A 19,871-nucleotide genomic window follows, 5' to 3' on the forward strand; every position below is an offset into this window, starting at 1 on the left:
TCGTTTTATGTTGAACATTTGACATATGATCTCTGCTGAAACCAAGTAATAATGGCGTTAGTAGCTCCACCAAAATATTGCTAATATTAATAATAAAGAAGTTGTATATCCATAGAACTCTCCCCGTTGTTCATCAATACCAACTTCTTAATGCCACTCAAAAACGTTCTAGAAAATTGTTTGACAAATAATGCATCTATTCATCACTGCAATCTCAACAGTATGAAATGATAGAAATACATGTATAATCAAATTGTCAATATATGTCTGTCTAAGTATCCACAATCATAATCAAATCATAATGTAATAAAACTTTCACTCTTGATCAAATTCAGGATCATACAGTTTGATCCAGGGCTGCCAGTACCGTTCTATAAAACCAAGTTAATTGGGATTCCAGGCAAGTGCTTTTCATGACATGCTTTCAATTTTAGACCTTTTTGAGACCAATATGACAAATTTAAGGCCAGAAAGTTTGTAAGAAACTTGAAAATAAGCCTGAGTGTATGTATGTCGATTTGACCTACCATCACTGCTGGGTTTCTCCCTGTCTCGTCGTTGACTTGCTTCTTTCTCTCCCTCCAGCCCCTTCAGCAACATGGTGGTAGCCGCGATGCTGGTGTCGATCTTGTCCAGGGCATCCTGATGCCATACATGCATGGGTCAACTCACACAAAACATGAAGCAAGACTCCGCAAGAACAGTCCAAGCATTTAACTGTCAATTTTCTTTTTTTATGAATTCACTAAAAACCTTTAATTCTAGTTAGCCCCCGAAACTTTGGGTTGGTTTGATTTGTTGTCTTACGCCGCACTCGGCAATATTCCAGCTAAATGGCGGCGGTCTGTAAATATTGACTCTGGACCATATGCTTAATATCATAAGCATTGAAGACCGCCACTGTGGTGTAGGGGTTAGAGCGTCCGCCTGGACAGCGGAAGGTCGCGGGTTTGATCCCCGACCTCGTCATACCAAAAGATGTTAAAATATGGTACTTGTTGGTCCCTGCCTGGCGCTCGGCATTAATGGGTACAACAAGGACTGGTCAGCTCGGAGTCAGTATAATGTGTCTGAGTGGGGTATTCATGCTTCACTGCGGCATGGTACCTCAGTGGGCTAGCACTATAAAAAAACCAGCTTAAGTCTGGGCTAGTAAGCTGCATGTGTATAGGATGGCCGACATTGCATCACATACACATACACAAACATGCATGTCGTCATATGAGTGAAATATTCTCAAACACGACATTACACCAAATTTCACCTCACCTCACCTCATGAGCATTGATCTATGCAACTGGATATGATGGCATACATGAACCAAGTGAGCGAGTTGACCACCCAATAGGATTAGATGCCCTTATGACAAGCACAAGCATAAAACCTACTCTAAGAGCTTCTGCATTTCCAGCCTCCAGTCCGTCCACTGACTCCGCTATCTGTTTGGTCATCTGGATCTGTGTGGCCAGGTAGACAATCTCGGACACATGGTCCAGTGTCCATGACCTACTGCCCTCCTCCAGTGGGTCAAGGTCAGCAAACAGTTCCCCGGCTGATGGTGTCTTCGTCACTGCAGCATCTTCCTTCCTTCCTTGCCGGCTTGACTGCCGACTCCCAGGTGGGTCTGGAGGGTAACAACAACGTGTTACTGCCATATCCTGCAGGCTATTCCGGACCATGTTCCAGAAAGCTATCATAATGTTACAACTGAGGCTATGTTAAAGTACAGGAGTTATGATCATATTATTAAGAATTCATCACAAAAAGGGTCCAAGGTCCAGATCCACAAAGCATTCGTAGTGCTACGACATCCGTAAGCCTATTATATACTATAGAGTTACGACAGGTCGTAACGTTATGACTGCTTTATGGATCGGCTCCCAGGGTCCATATCCATGAAGCATTAGTAAAGTTACGCCATGTCGTAACTCTATAGTTTATCACAGACTTATGAATGCTGTACTGCTACGAACGTTTTGTGGATTGGGACCCTGGGCCCCGTTTCACAAAGCTATCGTAAGCCTAAGATCTCGTAACTTTTCTCGTAGCATTCGTACTTCCTATGTTAGCGTATAGGAGGTGCGAATGCTACGAGAAAGGTTACGAGATCTTAGGCTTACGAGAGCTTTGTGAAACGGGGCCCTGGTGTCCTTAAGATTTGATGATATAGGATGTAAATCAAACACGACCCTCTAAATATTCACTCAGTCTGCATGAATATTGGGATTATAACAAGAAACTCTGAGGTTCATTCCTAAAACATGAAATGCACAGAAGGATCACAAGAGCTGGTGCTGGCTAGGGCTGTTTATTGGCAAATAAATTGTATTGCAATATATTGCGATTCAGGTACCCATATTGCGATATATTGTGATTCAGGTACCCATATCCATATTGCAATATATTGTGATTCAGGTACCCATATTGCTATACGCATTACATTATAAGTCACAAAACATATACGTTACGGTTCTGATACCAGCAATCACAAAATTAGGTCAGTGATTCTGTTTTTCTTTTTCATACAAGTTATAGTATTACAGTATGCCATATTGTCATTGAATAACAAATGAAAACTTTTGTTGTGACTGAAAGTCTGTGTAGATTTTAATTCAAACAATAAAGATAAACACAAAAACATTATAAATGTTCTTTACCCAATATACTGGTTCTCAAAAAAGTATTGCAATACACATCGTTGAAAAGCGTATTGCGATTTATCGGTAATACCGATCAGTCCTTGTGTTGGCCTACCTTTGTTGGTCTTGGTGTTGGAGGTGGAGCTCTGTGTGGGTACAGGCACCTTCCTGGCCCCTGCACTGCGGATCCTCTTGGACTTTATGAGTGGTTTCTCCACCCCCAGGGACGAGGCGACCTGGTACTGCAGTGTGGACCTGATGCCACTCATTAGAGCTGTCAGCCATGTTTCTATCTGACCGTCACAGTTGACAGGCTGCAGAGAAAGGTGTGATACAGTATCAGCTACAAGCCTAACGTGATGCTGGATTTGTTTATGTTTACCCAAAACAGTGTAAGGTGCTCTCAAACCTAGAAACATAATCTTGTTGATTGAAGAGTGAGTGAGTTTTGTTTATGCTGCTTTTAGCAATATTCCAGCAATATCACTGCGGGGACACCAGAAATGGGCTTTACACATTGTATCCATGTGGGGAAATGTACCCAGGGCCCCGTTCCTCAAAGCGATCGTAACGCTAAGATGATCGTAACTCCATACTTTAACATTGACTTACGACAGTCAATGTTAAAGTATGGGAGTTACGATCATCTTAGCGCTACGATCGCTTTGAGGAACGCTAAGATGATCGTAACTCAATACTTTAACATTGACTTACGACAGTCAATGTTAAAGTATGGGAGTTACGATCATCATAGCGCTACGATCGCTTTGAGGAACGGGGCCCAGGTCTTTGGTGTGATGAGCGAACGCTTCAACCACTAGGCTACCCCACCGAAAGAAGAAAGAAGAATCTATGTTATCTATACTGATCATATTTACATTTTTTTACGATAGACATGTGCAGTAGATTTGGTGGTGTCATAATAATTGATGCTGCCAAAGGAACGGGATCAGGGTATTTATCATAATGGAATGGAAATATGTTCACTACTGGATGGAAGATAGCTCACCTGAATCAGCTCCATTCTCTCTCCCAGGGTACTCTCCACCCCTGTGATGGTGAAGCTGCATCTGTCGTTCTCTTCCTCCATGTCGTACACCAGGCTGCCAACATTCTCAAACAGCTTGCTGATGTACAAGTTCACCTGGCTTAGGTCATACCCTGTAACATATTACACCTGAACATTTGAAGGTCAAACCCTGTAACATATTACACCTCAACAACTGAAGGTCAAACCCTGTAACATATCACACCTGAACAACTGAAGGTCAAACCCTGTAACATATCACACCTGAACAACTGAACAATTGAAGGTCAAACCCTGTAACATATCACACCTGAACAATTGAAGGTCAAACCCTGTAACATATCACACCTGAACAATTGAAGGTCAAACCCTGTAACATATCACACCTGAACAATTGAAGGTCAAACCCTGTAACATATCACACCTGAACAATTGAAGGTCAAACCCTGTAACATATTACACCTGAACAATTGAAGGTCAAACCCTGTAACATATCACACCTGAACAATTGAAGGTCAAACCCTGTAACATATACTCACACCTCAACAACTGAAATCAAAACCCTGTAACTTGTAACATATCACACCTCAACAACTGAAGGTCAAACCCTGTAACATATCACACCTGAACAATTGAAGGTCAAACCCTGTAACATATCACACACCTGAACAATTGAAGGTCAAACCCTGTAACATATCACACCTGAACAATTGAAGGTCAAACCCTGTAACATATCACACCTGAACAATTGAAGGTCAAACCCTGTAACATATCACACCTGAACAACTGAAGGTCAAACCCTGTAACATATCACACCTCAACAATTGAAGGTCAAACCCTGTAACATATCACACCTCAACAACTGAAGGTCAAACCCTGTAACATATCACACCTCAACAACTGAAGGTCAAACCCTGTAACATATCACACCTGAACAACTGAAGGTCAAACCCTGTAACATATCACACCTGAACAACTGAAGGTCAAACCAACTGAAGGTCAAACCCTGTAACATATCACACCTGAACAATTGAAGGTCAAACCCTGTAACATATCACACCTGAACAATTGAAGGTCAAACCCTGTAACATATCACACCTGAACAATTGAAGGTCAAACCCTGTAACATATCACACCTGAACAACTGAAGGTCAAACCCTGTAACATATCACACCTGAACAACTGAAGGTCAAACCCTGTAACATATCACACCTGAACAATTGAAGGTCAAACCCTGTAACACACTACACCTGAACAATTGAAGGTCAAACCCTGTAACATATCACACCTGAACAATTGAAGGTCAAACCCTGTAACATATCACACCTGAACAACTGAAGGTCAAACCCTGTAACATATCACACCTGAACAACTGAAGGTCAAACCCTGTAACATATCACACCTGAACAACTGAAGGTCAAACCCTGTAACATATCACACCTGAACAATTACAAAGGACATATACCTGAAACTAACTGTAACACTATCACACCTGAACAATTTCAGGTCATAACCCTGTAACATATCACACCTCAACAACTACACCCTGAACAATTACGGGTCATAGGTCAAACTCTAACATACACACCTGAACAATGAAGGTCTGTAATTGCGGTACCCTCTAACACACTACACCTGAACAATTACAGGTCATATACTCTAACACACTACACCTGAACAATTACAGGTCATATACTCTAACACACTACACCTGAACAATTACAGGTCATATACTCCTAACACACTACACCTGAACAATTACAGGTCATATGCTCTAACACACTACACCTGAACAATTTCAGGTCATATACCTAACACACTACACCTGAACAATTACAGGTCATATGCCTAACACACTACACCTGAACAATTACAGGTCATATACTCTAACACACTACACCTGAACAATTACAGGTCATATACTCTAACACACTACACCTGAACAATTACAGGTCATATACTCTAACACACTACACCTGAACAATTACAGGTCATATACTCTAACACACTACACCTGAACAATTACAGGTCATATACTCTAACACACTACACCTGAACAATTACAGGTCATATACCCTAACACACTACACCTGAACAATTACAGGTCATATACTCTAACACACTACACCTGAACAATTACAGGTCATATACTCTAACACACTACACCTGAACAATTTCAGGTCATATACTCTAACACACTACACCTGAACAATTACAGGTCATATACTCTAACACACTACACCTGAACAATTACAGGTCATATACTCTAACACACTACACCTGAACAATTACAGGTCATATACTCCTAACACACTACACCTGAACAATTACAGGTCATATACTCTAACACACTACACCTGAACAATTTCAGGTCATATACTCTAACACACTACACCTGAACAATTACAGGTCATATACTCTAACACACTACACCTGAACAATTACAGGTCATATACTCTAACACACTACACCTGAACAATTACAGGTCATATACCCTAACACACTACACCTGAACAATTACAGGTCATATACCCTAACACACTACACCTGAACAATTACAGGTCATATACTCTAACACACTACACCTGAACAATTACAGGTCATATACTCTAACACACTACACCTGAACAATTACAGGTCATATACACACTACACCTGAACAATTTCAGGTGATACCCTGCCAGACATTGCACTCTAACAATTCCTCTGAGATTGAAACTGCTGTCTAAGAGACAACAATATATCATGTATGTTTGAACTAACAAAACTAAAGCATATGACGCTGGTTATGTAGCATTTCATTTTATAGGATGTCATAATTGTTGGAAAAATCCAGGGCAGAATTTCTGCACTTTGAAGCAAGTGATAGAATCACTGACCGTTACACACGATGTGCAGCACGTCCTCCATGGAGAGGAAGTAGAACCTGGGGAAGATCTGGCGCCGTCTCTCCAGATAGTTGAGCAAGGATCTGCGACAAGACTCCAGGCTGTGGTTCATGTGCTCCATGATGTTCAAGATGTCTGCAAAATATTCAGAAACATTGGATCTTGACTTGGTTCTGTTTGACCTAAATGAGCTAGAGGATACATCCACTGTGAACATCGAGTTGTTAACCTCACAGACTTGATTGATGCAAGTCATCATATCACAGTTGTGTAGAGGCTACTTGCACTATGGACACTAGACCATTAATTTTGACAATCATCCTGCATTACACAGTTGTTAGTGTTTGTTTCAAGCCGATTTTTTCAAATGAAAATCATATACATGCAAATTACACGTCATACATCAATCTTTCAAGAGCAATTATTGTACAAACAACTATGGTCATGAGGAAGTGCAAACGGTGATACACTCTCAAAGCATTCATTATTATCAAATCAACATTGATTGACCCCGATATATCTCCCAATCTTTTCAAACGAAAATTACAATGAAGTTCCTCTCCTTTTTTGAAGAGTACTGTAATCGTATATATTTTCACGGGGTGCAATTTTCGCGGAAAGTTCACAAAAGACCTATTAGCGCAGTAGTTTTTCTCGTGCATTTCAAACGCCTAAGTGATTAGGGCTTCCACGGGTACTCGAGTACTCGAGGACGAAGTCGGGTTTAGCTGGACTCGAGTCCATTTTCAAGGACTCGAGGACTCGAAAAGGGGAGATAACTCGAATTATTAACGTTGACGGACTGTCTGCCATGTGCTAAGCATGAGCGGCCTTTAACGTCTAATATTAAGAAAAATATATAACTTTATTATCCCGGAGGAAATTCTCATACATCCAAACTGTCTCAAAATAAATATATACACAGTTCACAAAAATATACACAATAATTACATGCTCAAAACGAATGCTATTTACAAATAAAACTGACATGATATAATTCAATTAACCACATAGGTAAAGAGGCTGAATAATTCTGGTGAATGGTGATTCAAAATATTTGTTGCATTCACGAATACTTGATGGTATGAAAGACTGTCGAGCTCTGTTTTGAGGGAGGTAATCGACAGCAGCGTCCAGAAGGAAGTAGTTCAAAATGGTGAGATCAAATATGTCAACTATCAAATCTAATTTTAGCTGTCTTTTTGACTATACTCAAAATACACTCCAGAAATTTTGCAAGCAGTATTAACAATTTTGAAAAGTCTGTTTTTGTTAAGATGAGACAGATCCCCATACCAACATAGAAAATTGTAGGTCAACACACTTTGAATAAAGGTTTGATAAAAAACTGTCATTACGGTTTTGTCAATGCCTTAACCATAATAATGTTCAGAATCAGAAATTAGGCCAGTAACAGTGGCGTCATCTGCAAATTTCACAGTAAACAAGTCATATACATTGTATTGACAAGTAACAGTCATTGGTATACAAAACGAAGAGTACGGATGAAGGAACACAGCCATGTGGATCTCCCGTAGAGGTTGAGAGAAAAGAAGATTGATAGCCATTGACACTGACATACTGAGTTCAATGTGACCTGAATTCTTTAACCCATCTGATAATGTTTTTATTAACACCTAGATTAAATTGTTTACTCCTCACACGGTGTGGCTGTATGGTATTAGTTGTTACAAGTCTGCAGATGAGAGTAAATATTATACATCGATTGAGATTTCACTTCTTAAAATGATTAGGTAACTATCTTGACAATTAATCGTTTGCTTGAAAGGTATGAATTTCGAGTACTCGGGTCCGAGTCGAGTCTCACCCTCGAGTACTCGAGTCCAAAAATGGACTCGTTGAAGCCCTATAAGTGATGGTGTCCATCACAAAGTTTTCACAACCCATAGACATGCAATGATCAAAGCTAGCGCCAAAATTGAATTGTGTTTACTAAAACAATCAGAGATGTGGGATTATACTTGTGTCAACATTGTGATTTGTGACTGATGTAAGTGAGCTTCGTTCATTTTGTGATTACGAGTAATCAGCTATCAATTAACTGACAAACTGATAACAAACATTTGCTGATTATGATCGCTATTACTAGTATACTAGTATATGCCTCTATTCCTTTGTATATTGTTTTGATGTTGTTATCTGAGAGAATAAACAAATTGTTCCTACTTGAGTATTTGTCAAGACTTGACCATGAATATTTCGCTTGGTATGATTATTGACGCACAATCATTTTGCGCTAAAAGCGCAAAAATTAATCCACGCAAAAATAACTACGATTACAGTATATTTACAGGCTCACATCATATAGTTGCAATATTTTAGAGTGTGGCAAAAGCAAAGAAACCTTATTTTTTAGCAGTCCAAAAAATTGTATCACTGGTAAGGTATCAAAAGGTGATGTCTGCAGAAATATTTAAGCGATGCATGAAATATACCTGTATTAGTGTTTTGTTTGTATCAATATTTTGACTGATGTTTTTGGTTGTTTGTTGTCTAATGCAGAACTCAGAAATATTCAAGCTATATGGCAGAGGTCTGTAAATAAACAAATCTGGATCAGACAATCCAGTGATCAACATGAGCATCAATCTACGTAATTCGGATAAGATGGTATCAGTGACGCTGACACGCCGATCCCATTAGTCACCTCTTATGGCAAGCACAGGTTGTGAAGGACCATTTCTAACCCAGATCTTCACAGGTCATTTTGTCTGCTGACTGCTGGTATGGTTTTATACTAGAATAATGTACTTACTCTTGCGTGAGCAGCACTGGAGGACATTGGGGTTCTTCTCTGTTGCCCTCATGAGGAGACGGAAGTCCTTGTTGACCACAGCAAATCTGTTAGCATCATGAGACAGTGACGTCCTCACGTCAGTGCTGGAGAATATCTGCAAGTGTATATCTTGACAATGTACAACTCTTGTAAATACTAGCTTTGCTGCTTCACACAGCACAAGATACAGCTACCATATTTCCTCTAAGAGGCCTGGTGCATATTGGTCACCTGGCGCTTATTGCCATATTGACATATGGGGCACCTATAGGAATCCCAACTTAAAACACACCTCCAAAATACAACAATTACATAATATCCATCAACCCGTGTTCATGTGGAGGGCAGGAAGTTATGACTAAAGGGACCATTCCTTAATAAATCTATTTTGGGATCAAGGGGGAATACATTTATAAGAAACGTACCCGGCGCTTATTTCTTAAACCTCTGCCTAACCCCGCTTATTGGATCCCGGCACTTATTAGAGGAAATACGGTATATGATATTGAACACCACTTTGAATGCACACTAAAATCAAATTCAGAGTTTATCTTGCTGTCCATGAATATCCTTATATAGGTCCCAAAATGCCTTGTTTCATATAAACTTGAAACAATGAGAACACCCTAACTTGAAACAATGAGAACACCCTCACTATAAATAGGGGGCGGTGGGGTAGTCTAGTGGTTAAAGCGTTGGCTCGTCACGCCGAAGACCCGGGTTCGATTCCCCACATGGGCACAATGTGTGAAGCCCATTTCTGGTGTCCCCCGACGTGATATTGCTGGAATATTGCTAAAAGCAGCGTAAAACCAAACTCAGTCACTATAAATAGACATCAGTCAGAAAAGCATAGAAGATTGGATATTTGCTCAAAACAGCAGTTGCTGGAGTGTGTTTTGTTTGTTTGTTTGTTTGTTTTTGATGCTGCAATATTCCAGCTTTATGGCGGCAGTCTGTAAGTAAGAAAAGTCTGGACCATGCAATCCAGTGATCAACAGCATGAGCATCGATCGACTGGGATACTATGACAAGTGTCAAGTAGGTCAGTGAATCTGACCATCAGATAGTGTTAGTTGCCTCTTAAGACAAACATGAAGACCAATTTTCACTCGGATCTTCATGGGTGGCTGGATTTTATGATCCAGACTGAACAGTTTATAGGCTGATGTTATATTGCTGGGGAAAGATTACATATAAATTTATATTTGGGATTACACATTCTCAGCAAAGTACAAATTCTAGTACTTTTTGGGTTGAGTCCCATCCGAGTACTAAATTTGAGGAGTTCCATCCGGGATTTGAACCCACACCCTCAGAGTCAGGCACCCAATCGCCAGCACACAAAGTCAGCCGTCTAACCCACTCAGCCACCACAGCTTCCACAATATGGAAGTTAGACAATATAAGTTGTTCACGTCTCGAGGGGGACATGGGCTGATGTACCCTCAATGTTTGTTTATGTTCCCTGAGCCCAAACATAAAGAAACATCGAGGGTACATCAAGGCCCCAGCTCAGTAGCTACCGATATTATCTTACCCGAACATAGGGCTGTAATGAATACACTATGTGGTGAATATGATCCGTAGCGAGAATAATTATTCCACGAATACAATATTGTAGTTAAGTGATTGATGGACAATATTGATTGCCCATGTTGACAGTGTTAATTTGTCACAGCAATAACCAGTGATCTTACTCAAATTTGGTATGTAATAGTTATAGTTGACAGTACCATGCGTGCCTTGGCAAACTAACAACTTGCACTACTTATATTTTGCATTCTTGCATAACTCATTTTGAAAAAGGACATAAGGGACACTTCCTTAAAAATTGCAAATATTCATGAATATTCGGTTCTGGTGACCACGAATAATGAATTCGACGGTTCGATTCACGAATATCGCGAGTGAATCGTAACAGCCTTACTGAACACCTCAATGGTAATTTTGAACTGCGTACGATCATAGACGTACCAACGACAAGGCGACAAAAATTTAGAGTTATCTCCCTTCCCTCGATTTGCATTCGCAAAACATTGGTAACATTCGTACATCATGCGTGATTCAATGTTATTCGAGATAAAGAATCACTACTACGAAGTACCAAATGAGTTCGGCACTCCCAGCGGGGTACATAGAAAATGTTACTCGCTTGTAAGCGGGGTACATTGAAAATAACAGAAGAGCGCTCAGTCAATCAGAAAACGACATTAATGTGTGAGGCAAGATAAGTGATAGTCTAGCAGTGGTGGCTGAGCGGGTTAGGCAGTTGACTTTGTGTGCTGATGATTAGGTGCCTGACTCTAAGGGTGTGGGTTCGAATCCCGGTACAAGAATCTGTACTTCACTTAAAAGTGTGATCCCAAACATAACATTTGTTACATATGTTACGAGAGTGTGTTTTTTGTAATTTGTAATAACATTGGTTAGGTGATAATAATTATGAGTCACGATGTTTAAAGTTTTGAGTGTTGGTTGTGGGTCACATTTCTAGAGTTATACATGTTCAGTGGCAACAGTATTTTAGCGGCACGCAGTTATGATAGAGCTCTAGAGTTACCTCCCTTGACCGGATGTTTATGTGTTGACATCGTCATGTCGTATGTTCAACACTTTTCGAGAAAGATCTAAGTGGTTAGTGATACAGCCATGCTTTGCTGGAAAGTTTGAGAATCTGTGTCAGTATATATAAAGGCTGGCTGTTGTGTTGTGCGGCACGCAACGACTGACACACGGACTAACACACGGAATTACACAAGACTTTCGTTATCACTGGAGTTGCCCATCGTTGTTTGCCTCGGCTTCGTCCTTCATCACATCGCCATTGTCCGACCGACACTTCGTGCCTGACTGCTTTCATTTGTAAACAAGCTCCATTTTCAATATCTGATCTCACTGTGATTACCAAGACTCTGGTGAGTTAATATTTTATATATTTGACCCATAACTTTAGATTTGTGACTCAATTGCATTGTACTAGAAATCTGTATTGTGATTCATTGTAGCTTGCTCATTGTTTGCTCAATTATTGAGTCAATATATTATAGAATACTTTAATTTTTGAGTAAAATTGATATTTTATACTTATCCTGACTCATGCTCTTTTGCTTGTCTCCTTCCTCTTGCGAACATAGTGGAACACTTGTATCTCCCCTAATTGAAGTTCCCTTCAATGTAAAATCACTAATTAGTACACCACGAGTTACCTCCCTTCCACAAAGCTGGGGGCAGGGAAGCCACCTCTACCCATGTGCCTCACTCTCTCCTCATATACTGAGCCCAACATTTGAATTTACAGGAAATCCAAAGTGTTATTTGGGGAGGATGGGAGGGGCTGACCTCATGAGTCAGGATAAGTATAAAATATCAATTTTACTCAAAAATTACATATTTTTCCTTATCCTGACTCATGCTCTTTTGCTTGTAGAATCCAACAGAGCGGAGGTGGGAATATATAATACTTTGGATTTTAATAATTAGTGATTTGAACTGTGATGATTGTAATAACCCTATGGGAACTTCATAAAGGCATTGAACTGATGAATTCCTGCTGCCAGCTTATCAGCTGCCATATAGAGGTTATTACAATGTACTTATTATGATAAGTATGTATAATATTAATACAATGCTTAAGACTAATAGACTTAAGCTTGTTAATATGCTAGTATAAACTCCTTAGAGTTTGTTAGCTAAAATACTTTTAAGATATAAACATAGCACTAAGCTTAAAATATGATTAATTTTAAGCTAATTATATAATAACAAACCTCTTTAGGGTTTGTTAGTTAAAAATATTTATATGATATAGACAGTGCTGAGCTTAAGATATGAATAAGCTTAGCTATATATATAACAGCAAACTTTGTAGAGTTTGTTAGCTAATATATTTTACAATATGAGTATAGTATTGTGCTGAAGATATAATTATCTTAAGCTACATATATAATAGCCAAACTTAGTAGAGTTTGTTAGCTAATATATTTTTTACAATATGAGTATAATACTGTGCTTAAGATATAATTAACTTAAGCTACATATATAATAGCCAAACTTAGTATAGTTTGTTAGCTAATATATTTTTACAATATGAGTATAGTACTGTGCTTAAGATATAATTAGCTTAAGCTACATATATAATAGCCAAACTTAGTAAAGTTTGTTAGCTAATATATTTTACAATATGAGTATAGTACTGTGCTTAAGATATAATTAACTTAAGCTACATATACAATAGCCAAAAAACTCTGTAGAGCTTATTGGCTAATAGATTTATAATGTAACCATAGTACTAAGCTTAAGATATGATTAGACTTAAGCTAAATGTATATAGCAAAAACTCCTTAGAGTTTATTAACTAATATACTTTTATGTTATAAACATAGTACTGAGCTTAAGATATGATTAAACTTAAGCTATATATATATAATAGTAAAACTCCGTAGAGTTTGATAGCTAATACATTTTATTATGTTGATTTAGACCTAGTATTGAGCTTAAGATATGAAGTAAACCTTAAGCTAAATATATAATAGCAAAAACCTTTTAGAGTTTTAATAGCTAATATACTTATATGGTATCAACATAGTATTGAGCTTAAGATATGAAGAAACCTTTAAGCTACATATGTATAGCAAAAACTCCGTAGAGTTTGTTAGCTAATACATGATATAATGTAACCATAAAGCTTAAAATATGATGAAAACTTAAGCCCAATATATAATAGCAAAAAACTCTTTTAGAGTTTTGATAGCTAATATACCTATATGATATAAACATAGTACTGCTTTAAGATATGAATAAGCTTAAGTTACATATATAATAGCAAAAAACTCCATAGAGTTTGTTAGCTAATACATGTTATAATGTAACCATATTGCTTAAGATATGATGAAACTTAAGCCAAATAGCAAAAGCTCTTTAGAATTTGTTAGCTAATATAGTTATATGATATAAACATAGTACTGAGCTTAAGATATGAATGAGCTTAAAGCTACCTATATAATAGCAAAACTCCGTAGAGTTTGTTAGCTAATGTATTTTTACAATATGAGTATAGTACTATGCTTAAAATATACTTGACTTAAGCTACGTATATAATAGCCAAAAAAAACTCTGTAGAGTTTGTTAGCTAATGCATTTATCATGTAACCACTGTGATGATAAAAAACGAGCTTAAGCAAATTATATATAGCATGAAGCTATTTAGTACTGTTATAAGATAAGTAAAAATCTGTAAGATTGACTTATCTTCTCCGAGGAACTGTCAACTGTTGTGCAAGGACCATGGGATCAAATTGGTGGATACCTGAGATGTCCTCGGTGGTGATATCTCTCACATAATGGTTGGCAACCACCATATCGGATCTACAGTAATAAACCCTCCATTATTTCAAATAACATTTGTGTAGATGAAATTGTAGAAGTTAGCTCTAATATCAAGAGTATTAAAGCTCATGGAGGGTCGGATTAGGTCCATCTGTCTTGTATGCACGTAGTATGACAGTTCTGATCCAAACGGAGATATAGTCACGTGAGACTACACTCTGCGTAAGTTGATGATAGAGGAAAAAAATCTGTTGTATTTTTTCTTCCTGTTTAGTTTGGTGGAGATAAATTTACAGTGCTCTTGCTGGCCAAGCGTGATAGCATCATCGTATCATGGAGTCCAAGTATGTCATCCAGGCATGTTCATAAACCTCACTTGTGAGGTGTTGTAGCACTATATTCATATCCCAAGTTAGTACGTGAAACTTCCGTTTATTCTCCAAACAGAAACTTAGTAGGTTTACTAACCATCTAGTTGTGTTAGTAGCTTGATGATGAAATTCAGGTGTAGTCTGAAGCTGTGGATTTCGATCCACTTGTATCGCGTCGTCTAGGTAAATCGTTCGCGATGTCCTTGGCGATGTATGTGCACAACCGGGAGTTTGTGTCCTCGATGAACTTTATGTAAAATCGCCTGACTGCTGTGCCCTTGTCTAAACTTGACAGGGGAGGTCTCTAACCTGAAGAAAGCAGCCTAATCATGAAGGTTCAAGGTTAACTGGGCTGTAAGGAGGCTTGCTTTCGTTCATTGATATAAAGTTGTCACTTGCAACCTATGTCTTGAACTGTGAACTATGCTCGACCTCTGTGTAGAGGCGTTGTTCATCGAGGTCCAATCAGAATAAGGCATTTTGATTCTGTAGAGTACCAGCTGTGATGTCACCGGTGTAGCAGGAAAAGGAACCTTGTATAATATAGTGCGTCGTTGATATTAGAACAATCGTCGGTCTTCATCGTCAACTTCCCGAAGTTACCCGAGTGACCACGTGTTTAGAGGATTAATGGTAAGCGCACGCGAAAGCTTCGGCGCAAAATACCTCGCTCTGTAATATTAATGCTGGGTAGGTTATTTTCCTGGCTGTCGTGTAGAAAGTGCTTCAGTTTTGAATATAATTCCGACTTCTTTATATATAAAGGTACAATAACTTGTAAGTTGTCAGCTTGTAGACTGTATACATGAATGTATCGTCATAATTGTAGAATTAAAGCTGAATTTGTTGTACATATTTCTTCTCAGAAATGTTGACGATTATGAGTTATACTACGGCTGTAACAAGGCTGCTGTTCAATTTCGATATTGAATTGTCTGCAGATATGCGTAATGGTCACGCATGTAGATAATCGTATCGTCGTCCGGGATTGCATATACTAGCAATTTATACGGAATAGTTGATTTCTGTGAAGATCTATGAAACGTCGTTGACAAATTAATACAGCGACGTTCTGTGTTGTAAATAGCCTGTGCAATTGTCTTCGCGTGGAGGCTTATAGGCGGCATCTGGCATACAGTTGGTAGACAACTTATCGCGATGTCTTGAACGGACTGAGGAGTAGCTATATATGACGAGTGGCTAGTATATGGAGACCTTGGAGGAGACTTCCTCGGTGAGCGCCCGGAGACTTCACGAAGCTCTCGGAAGTATCCCTTCTAGATCTACTGGTGAAGTAGACTTGGAGCCACATAGCCTTAGCGACCTGAGCGAAGGTATCGAAATCAAAAATCGATTAGAATATATATATATATATAGAAGGCTTGCTTAGCGAATGGCCTCTGTGTTTAACAGGATGTGGGGTCGTGGCGCTTCTCCTCAGCGACGTCCCCTTGTAGCTGGTGAGGCTCTAGCTCCTTCGCGAGGCTGACCTGGGACTTGCTGGTTCTGCATAAGTAGGGCCGAGTGGATCATCTTATCATTTTCAGAAGTCGCGGTTACGAAATCTGGCGATAAGTGTCTCAATGATCGTTCTAGATCTATTTAGGCCAACGAACATACGTCTCCGTCATGGATTCAACTGAACCAATTTACGATTGTAGTTCTTATTGTTGATATCGATGATCAACTTGTAGTTTTCATCGATGTCTTAAGCCTTGAAGAAGGGGTCCATGTTGTGCGTGGAAAACTTCTAGGCGTGAAAGTTCGCAATTATGGTGTCTGAACTTTTGTAGCTTTATGGGATGCTATGTCTAGATTCTGTGCTACCGCAGCAATCGGGTCGATCGGAGGTAGGGTGATAGCATCTGCGTCGTCTTCCTTCATCAGGTATGTCTGCGTCGTACTGCCACTCTAGGAAGGTGATGTAGACTTGTGTGCAGACTTGTGTGGTAACCTGTGAGGCGATCGATGTGGTGATGTACGAGGAGATCGGAGACTATTGACAGCTTCGCGAAGCTCTTGAGTAGTCCCTTGACTCTGTTAAATGACGATCTATATTCGGGTGTCCTTCCCGAAAGTGCCTTCGCCGAATGCCTTCAAGCGAACGCTTCTTCGCGCTTAGCGAAGCTTCCTCTGCGTTCGGTGCTGGGGAACGGCGATTTGAGCTTCGCGAAGGCTTCCGTGAGGTCTGGTGGCTGAGTCTGCATCTAAGGATGAAGCCGAGGAATGTGATGATCTATCCCGCCTTCGCGAAGGCTGTACATCTGGGTCCTTCGTCAAGGTGGTCTGCGACTTCCTTCGCGAAGGCTGCATCGTCTTGGCTGCTACGTTGACTGGAGGTGCCTCTAGAGTGTTGTCTAAGTTGGAGCCTTCGCGAAGGCTCGTACTCTGGGCTGGCTGCTTCTCCAGTCTGTAGTGACCCTCCATCACGACCATGATTTGCCGTAGTAGCTCGTCTGGGATGGTCTGCGACGAAGTAGTCGGTGCCATCTCTGCGCTGTTAGTGGTGGGGCCCTCAGGTAAGTCGTCTGACATCAGTGTAGAGACATCAGGCTGCATGACGATCTCTGCTGATGTCATTGTAGCTGTCACCGGTCGCTACTTGTCTCATACGCCGGGGATGATGATCGGGCTGATCATCGTAGAGGAATAAGAGTTCAGCGGCTGGAACAATCTCGGTTGAGAAAGTCCTAGTAGACTTCGTTGAATTCCCCTCAGAGGTCGACGCGCTGCCCTGGGGGTCGCGAGGGGAAGTCTGCGTTGAGTGTTGGTAGCGACGGGACCCTCAGGAAGATCATCGAATGTTGATCTGCGCTGACATCACTGTTGCCGACATCAGTCATTCTTTGATGTATCAGGAATGATGATCGGCTGATCATCATACAGGCCCAAATCTGCGATGAGAACAATCTTCGGCTGAGAAAGTTCTAGTAGACTTCGTTGAATACCCTCAGTGCGACGAAGGGATGTCTGGGGAAGCAGGACGCTTCTTGGGGGCGGACTACGTCCCCGCCTTCCACCATTCTAGCGGAAAACCAGACGGGAGGGGGTCGACCAACAGCAGTAGACTGGCGAGGGGTTCAGGTGTATCAGTCATGCTAGACTCTGCATAATGCGTGACTCCATCTGCTGCGCGCCTCAAACGCCAAAGTAATTATTTATTAAAGGTAGAATTGGATAAATTAGTATCGCAACTGCAACGTGAATCACATGAAACATGGCGCAGTACAGCTAGGGCATATTAAATGCGGATCAGCAGCAGAATAAAAACGTAATGTGCAACAGTACAGAATTTTTATCAACGTAATCCACTGCAACAGCACGCGGCCCCGTGCATAAACAGTAGAAACACGACTAAATATCAATATATAATTGTTGAAAGATACTAGCTAAACCTCTATAGATCTCTATACGAGGTAACTAACTAAATATAATCAAAGGATATAGTGTGTCGGAGACACAGGCGCTCTCACGCCCAGCTCACTGGGCTAAGAAGGAGAGAGTGAGGCACATGGGTAGAGGTGAAAGCCCTCGTTCCCGCGCTTGTGGGAAGGGAGGTAACTCGTGGTGTACTAATTAGTGATTTTACATTGAAGGAACTTCAATTAGGGAGATACAAGTGTTCCACTATGTTCGCAAGAGGAAGGAGACAAGCAAAAAGAGCATGAGTCAGGATATTATGAAAATCTTTAGACTTGTCTGTGTTACATTTTGCTGGTTCAAAGGGGATTCTTAAACCTTTTGTCACGGCAATTATTTAACCGTAACTTTTTAAATGGCATTGTGTATTCAAAGAAAGAAAACGATACAAAAATAGACCAAACAGGCACTATTCTGCCTGTAGCCCCCTCCAGGTTATCATGCAGATGATGTAACAAGTGATACATTATGTACATGACATTATTAGGAAGACATCTATGTAAGATAATTTCCATTTCCTAGACACCATCTAGATAATGAATTCATGAGGCCAGTGTGTGGAATAGTTTCCAGAGTTTGCTAGCCAGTCGGGCTAGCTATGCCTGAAAGTTACTAGCCTACAAAATAATTCACTAGCCCGAAATTTAGATGAGAATAAGATATTGTAGGCATGACACAGGTTTCATCATTAAGCTGCTAATATGATGAACATTTTTATCATGCCATAATTTTGTATGACTTAAAAGTGCATTATAACTTTAAGTCGGTGAGAGTGATATATTTACAAAATGACACCATGAAAGTTCACTCGCCAGTCGGGCCAGTGACTGTGGAGATTTACTGGCCCGAATGGATTTTTACTAGCCATGGGCTAGCGGGCCAGTGGCTATTTCGCACACTGCAAAAGACACTTTACAAATGGAATGATCAACAGCCAGATTGATATATCCTAAGCCTAGTTTCTTTTACACAACTACAACATTTTACTATTAGACATACCTCCTCGAGCTCCACCCACTTCTCCTGTACCTCCAGCCAGGTAGTTAGCACTGCCTCGATGGTCTGGAGCCGTTTCTGCCACTTGAGCACCTCGTCCAGGAAGGAGCCAGCTGCACTGTTGCTCTGCATGGCTTGCAGCGACACCTGGTGGCTCTCCAGCTCATCAAATATCGACTCCGTCATCGTCAACAGATACAGTAATCCAGAGTCCTAAAATCAGCAATCAAAGATTGAGATCTGAACGGTCTGAAAATATCATGTTTGTAACATTAAAACTCACAAGGAAATTATATCGAAGGGTATAACAATAGTAAGGAAAATCAAACCTACTGTGAGAATTATACAGCCAACAATGATAATCAATTGAAGAATTATATAGCCAACAATGATAATCAACTGAAG

At 40.0% G+C, this 19,871-nt stretch overlaps 1 protein-coding gene across 1 annotated transcript in view; it reads right to left on the bottom strand.

The window, feature by feature from the left end:
* LOC124262525 (dynein beta chain, ciliary-like) overlaps positions 1–19,871 on the bottom strand; it is a 172,263-nt gene that overhangs the window by 88,200 nt on the left and 64,192 nt on the right. The window contains 7 exon segments of the mRNA XM_046697032.1: positions 528–642; positions 1,389–1,624; positions 2,755–2,953; positions 3,649–3,800; positions 6,546–6,689; positions 9,331–9,466; positions 19,470–19,679. Coding sequence (XP_046552988.1) covers positions 528–642; positions 1,389–1,624; positions 2,755–2,953; positions 3,649–3,800; positions 6,546–6,689; positions 9,331–9,466; positions 19,470–19,679 — 1,192 coding nt within the window.

This window comes from Haliotis rubra, unplaced genomic scaffold, assembly GCF_003918875.1.
Source record: "Haliotis rubra isolate DU_JTF1 unplaced genomic scaffold, ASM391887v1 Scf842, whole genome shotgun sequence".
Lineage (NCBI taxonomy): Eukaryota > Metazoa > Mollusca > Gastropoda > Lepetellida > Haliotidae > Haliotis > Haliotis rubra.